This window comes from Globicephala melas, chromosome 13, assembly GCF_963455315.2.
Source record: "Globicephala melas chromosome 13, mGloMel1.2, whole genome shotgun sequence".
Taxonomy (NCBI): Eukaryota; Metazoa; Chordata; class Mammalia; order Artiodactyla; family Delphinidae; genus Globicephala; species Globicephala melas.
The window spans coordinates 82,931,782-82,937,781 of NC_083326.1; the positions used below are offsets into that span (position 1 = coordinate 82,931,782).

A 6,000-nucleotide genomic window follows, 5' to 3' on the forward strand; every position below is an offset into this window, starting at 1 on the left:
TATTTTCTTAAATCTTACTTGCCTATCAAAGTCCATCTCTTGCAGTAGGAACCTAATCTAGCCAGGAAGCCTCTCATCTGACCTTCAATGTCATTTACAATTCACATGTGGCCTTTTCCTTATTCTCTCTCTCTCTAAAAAAACAAAAACAAAAAAACTGTGGTAAAATATACAAAACATGAAATTGACCCCTTCAGCCATTTTTAAGTGCACGTTTCCTGCAGCGTTACATACACTCACATTGCTGCGCCATCATCGCCACCATAATCTTTTTCGTCTCCCCAAACTGAAGCTCCCTACCTCTTATTCTCTCTTGTATTGATGTCTGTGTACTTGGTTTCTTTCCTAAATTATAATATAGGGATTATACGCTATTCATGCTTCTATCCTTTATAATGCCTTGCACACAGTAGGTGCTCCACAGCATTTAAACGAAATGGAATCTCTTGAAATGGCAGAAAGGACATATGCCTTCTATTTTTGGCAATACTACTGAATAATAACAATTTAATGAGTGTTCACTCTGTGCCAGGTACCATGATAAACATCTTTAAAAAAAAAAAAGATTTATTTATTTATTTGTTTCACTGGTTGGTTGCACTGGGTCTTAGTTGCGGCACGTGGGCTCCTTAGTTGCGGTATGCATGTGGGATCTAGTTCCCTGACCAGGGATGGAACGCAGGCCCCCAGCATTGGGAGCAGGGGGAGTCTTATCCACTGCGCCACCAGGGAAGTTCCCATGATAAGCATGTTAAAGGCTTATCTCACTTAGTCCACCCAACAACCCTCAACCCTACGGAGTAGCCTACTGCTATTATCCCCTTTATTTTCAATGAGGAAACTGCAATTGGAAAGACTGAATACTTGCCAAAGGTCACATTGCTGGTATCAAAAGCCAGTTCTGTACTGTACCACCCCCACTGCACTTCTGATCAATACAAAAGAAGGAGACAACAACTACATGAAATAAGGGGTCGGATTTCACCTAAGACTGTCTAACAATTCAGAAAATCTCTTTAAAGAAAGGGCGCTGGCCTCTACTGACTTCACCTGCTCTTCCACTTCGCCTCACAAGAACCTTAGAAGGCAGGCATGGTTACCATCCTCACTTTACAGTGGAAGCAGAGTTTAAAATAAGTCACAAAACTTTCAGGTTCTTTAAAAAGTCAGATAATACTGGATTTCAGAAAATATTCTGGGGCATTAGTAATTTTTTACACAAGCGTTAAAGTCATAGGTCCACGGGAGAGAAGTTTTAAACATAAAAGTTGAAGCCTTTATATATACACAATAATGATTGTACAACAGGAACAGAAACAAACTCCAGTAGCAGACACTCAAGGGTTTTAAATCTTAGCTTCTAAAAACCAGTCCCACCAGTGTTCAGAGCTTGTTTGAGGAAGCAGTCCCTGGTCGGTACATTTCAATAAGCCATTGTGATTACGCAGTAGCTTTGCAGCCCCACACAAATCACACCAGAACACGCCTTAGGGAAACAGCTTCTTCCAGACCAGACTCTTTACTTTCCACAAAACAATCTATTTTTCAGACCCTCAGAGTTTTTGCCTGTGGGCAGTTTCACTTGCCCCAGGAACAAAGATCCTGAATTTGAATCCTTAGTGAATCATTAGTTAACACCAACCAATCAGCATTTCCTCAGAAAGCACACGGGGAGCAATGACCCAGGAGGTCCGGTTTAGCTGCCTAATCCCCTAAGCGACAGTTCCTTTTAAGGGAGTGCCCTGCAAGTCCAATGGGGTTAATGCGGACAGATAGAGAAAGGCACATTCCACTGCCATGTAAAAATAACTTTAAATAAAAATAAAAACGTGTACATAACAAACATCAGCCCAGAGCACAAGGGAAGAACCTACAGCCACTAGGGATGTACTACATTTAGAGAACTGCATACAGACAGGAGGAACAGGAAAAGAGAAACCCACGGGCAGGGAAAATGAGAATGTCTGCAGCTCCGGCATGATTTGAATTTAGTCTCGAGCTGGACTAAAGCTCAGATGCCACAATTAAAACAATGTCAGTGAAGCATAATGCACAGCTGTACTTAAACCTAACAGTGAATGCCTTCAAAACCTAGCCACACTTCCCAGCCGCCACAAAATACCCCTCAGGCTTGAAGAAGCCTACTCTACAATTTAAAACACTTCCTTCGGCCAAAAAAAAAAAAAAAAAAAGCCTTTGGTTCAGGGTTAAGAGATTCTTCGATGTGCAAGCGCTGTTCCATGTACTGTCTCATTCTAGTCCTACCGAGACACATAATCCTTTTGACCACAGAAAGGTAAATGTTTCTTAGGCTAACACCAAATAAAAATTTACTTTATAGATTCTTGAGATAAGACCCTATTAACTGGTCAGGATGATCTGTACGCATGATTGTCAGTAATCGTTCTAGAAAGAGAACTACAAATTACTAATTGCAATTACTCTTTATTGAACACTAACTATATGCCGTGTTAAGGACTTGACGTGCACTCTTTCACATAATCCCCACATCAACTCTAAGAAATAAATATTTTCATATATCCTTCCCCAGCAGAGGCTCACAGAGGTGAGGTGACCTGCCTGCAGTCACACAGCTGGGCAGTGGCCAGGTCTGGCCTGGAGTGTATGATTCCAGAGCCTGAATGTTCTTTAACACCAGATCATAAATGTGCCATTTGGCCAAGAGTGGACAGTTCACAAAGTATTTTCTTCTACTGTGTCTCACAGCCATCCCCAAATAAACCAACACACAAGATTAGTAGCTGAGTGAAACTACCACGGTCAGAATTTTGGTTGTTCACATCATACCAGTTCCTTCAGAAACGCACCACACACGATCAGGGTAACAGGACTTGCAAAGGGTGACCGTGGCTAGGTGAGCTGCCTGGCTAAGGTATTTCGGTCTTCACGTTCAGTTTCCTTGTTCTAAAAGCAGTACACTCTGAAGAACAAACTTCTGCTGAGTAACTGAACTTAACGGTGTGGTCTAATCAAGAGGAGTTGGTCCTCAGTATTTCTATAGGATACTCTGGTATGAAGGTCACCTTTAACCCCCCCCCAAAAAAAATCCTGCTAGATTAATTTGCCTTTCCCTTTAAATAGTAACCTCCAGTTTCTCATGTAGCGGAAACAGGTGGAGCCGGAGTCAGCAGAATGACCTGACTCCACAATCTTCCCTCCACTAAAAAGCAGTTTACTTCTATTAATGTTCTACTAATATAACTACAGTACTCTGTTCTGAAACTGCATAGTCACATATAATAAAATAACTTGTAGGCAGTGTTACCCAGTAGAGAAACATACCTATCATTTTATTATTAAACTAGAAAGATGCCTGCTGACAATCAACAAAAAGGTCTCCTGGCAACTGAAAAGCAGAGAAACTAAGCAAAGATTTTCTTTCTTTGGAGACATGAAACTCTCATTCAGTCAAGAAAGATGGATTTTGTCACTTATTCTTCTCTAAAAAGGAAAGCGCCACATGGAGACCATAAATAGGGTAAACTGCATCTCAGAGCAAGTTGTATGTGCCAAGTTGTTACAAAGCCCGGGAATACAAGGGGTGGATTAATGGAAAGACTGATACCATCTTACTACAGTGGCCTCTCTGTAGCTCAGGACAATGATCTGTTGAGGGTTTTCCAGTGATTTTGAATGTGCAACCTCCATACAAGCCCCCTTTTAAAGGGGCTGGCTCAGTGCTGAACAATCACTCCCTCTTCGGAAAGAAAGCCAAAAGCCCCCCCACAGGCTTCTGGGTGAGAAGCTCAGCCCTGTAGGCGTGGGAAGGCTCAGACTTCAGAGACAAAGGAGTAGGAATGGTAGATGGGTTGGGGGGAGCTGGATCGGCCTGGGTCCACCTGCCTGGAGAGGACCCAGACTCACAGAACTGGACTTTCAGGGAAAGAGTTCAAAAGGCCTGGGAGAAAAGGAGAAAAGAAAGCGCACATTGCAAACGCCAAGAGTGAAGTCAGTTACCCCTGAGGACAAACCACGCCGCAAGGGATGCAGTGAGATACCCGGAAACAGAGGTGGCATGCCTTCCAGAGACTGGGCAGACCTTCCACTATCAAAGAGGTGGGGCTTGGCTGTCAGCCCCCGACCTCCAGTTTATCTCCTCCCCCAGAACAGCTCTGATTGAATCCTCCTTGGCCCCAGCAAGGAAAGACACTGTGGGGCAAAGCTACCCTACTAGAATTACCACATTCCCTTCTTCCACGGACGGGGCAACTCTTATCAGAAAGGGCATCCTGCTGCCACCCTCAGACCCCTCCCACAAAACCCTGGAGAAGAGCCCCCTGGGATAACGCTGTTAAGGCCACTTCCAAATGAAGTCAGACCCTGGAGGGTCCCTCTGACACTCAGGATCCCTCATACATGGACACCTCAAATCTTAACTGGGTTAAGTCCGTGGCCTCGTGTCTCCCAACCCTAAAACCCCATCTCAGAACTACCTCTCAGACTTAGGTACAGACCCTCGGCCCCCAAACTCATCTTGGAACCCCCAATCCTTTCCTAAGATTCTCTCTAGCTAGTCCACTCAGCACCTCAAAACCTATTCTCAGACGCCAACAACTGCCTCAGTCCCCCTGTACCTCTCAAGCCCCCGCCCCCCCGCCCCCCTCAGTCCAGTCTCAGGCACCCGTAATCCTCAACTACCGTCCCCTCTACACTCTCCAACACAGTCTCGAACCCCCAATTCCCTCCTCGCCCCACCGGACTCAGCCACAGTCATCCACGTCTCCAAATGCCCATTCCAGGCTAATCCCTGCTCCACTCCCCGCCTCAGGACCCCATCAGCCCCCGCAAGCCCCGTCCCAGGACGTTTTTCCCAGCTCCGCCCCAGCCTCGGTCCCCTCACCCCCGACCCCGTCTCAAGAGCACCCCCCATTTCTCCTCCCAGTCCCCTCAACCCAGCTTGAGGCACCGCGACCGCCTCCGCCTTGGGCCACCTCCAGCCCGCCGCCAGCCCGCCGCCAGTCCCCGGCTCCACGCGTCCCCCTCGAGGCCCCGCCGCCGCCGCTGCCGCTGCCGCCGCCGTCTCGAGCCCCCGCTCGGCTCACCTCCTCCATCTTCTGCACCATCTCTGTCAGCTGCCCCTCGTCCTCCAGCAGCTCGTTGAGCTGCACCAGCGACAACCCGGCGAACCGGGCTTCGCTCCCGGCACCCGCCATCCCCGCGTTTCGGCTGCCGACGCCGCCGCCGCCGCCGCTCTGGCCGCCAGGCTCCGCGGACCGGAAGCACCGACCTGAAGGCCCGCCCCCAGCGGGGGGGCACGTGACGCCAGCCCTTGGGCCGTGACGTCATCACCGCGCGGGCGGGCGGACGTGACGTAGCAGTCTGGGCACCTGGCGGGAGGCGTGTTAGGGGCGGGGGTTGTCTGAGGAAAGGTAGGGGGGCTTCTAAGGGAAGGGAAAGGAACCTGGGGACGGGCTTGTGACCCAGTGAGCAGCGGTAATGATGTCACTGCGGCACAGGAGTGCGCGCCATGATGCCATAAGAGCCTTTTCCTCAAGGAAAAGAAATGCCTAGATTCATTTGACAAATATTTGTTGAGACCTCCTGTGTGGACTAGGAATTGGGTATACAGTTCTGAATAAAATAAAAAGGACCCCTGCTTACATGGAGCTAACAGACGGGGAAGCAAACAAAAAAGTAAAATGGTTACAAATTAGGAGTGTACAAAGAAGGAAATGAATGCTGAAATAAGAGAATAATAGGAATACCTTTAGAGAGAGTAGTAGAAGATGGCCCTCTCAGAGAAGATATCTGAAGAGACCTGAAGGATGAGAAGGGCAGAACAAGCCACCATTCCTGTATGAAGCCCAAGGCAGCAAGACCAGCATGTGCAAAGGCCCTGAGTCAGGACTAGCTTGGTACATTCAAGGAAGGGCAGAAAACCAGTATGGCTGAAGCATGGTGAGCAAGGACCCACGTGAGTGGCCCCTTTGCATCAACTCAGAGGAAGGTGCCTAGACGTCCAGGTGGGCCAAGCTGTGC

At 47.9% G+C, this 6,000-nt stretch overlaps 1 protein-coding gene across 1 annotated transcript in view; it reads right to left on the reverse strand.

Annotated features, from left to right (window-relative positions):
• The window catches only part of VPS37B (VPS37B subunit of ESCRT-I), a 29,838-nt gene extending 24,602 nt beyond the window's left edge, over positions 1-5,236 (reverse strand). The window contains exon 1 of the mRNA XM_030860167.2: positions 5,064-5,236. Within this exon, the coding sequence (XP_030716027.1) occupies positions 5,064-5,174 (111 nt within the window). The 5' untranslated portion in view covers positions 5,175-5,236. The remainder of the gene's footprint in view (positions 1-5,063) is intronic.
• Positions 5,237-6,000: the final 764 nt, after the last annotated feature.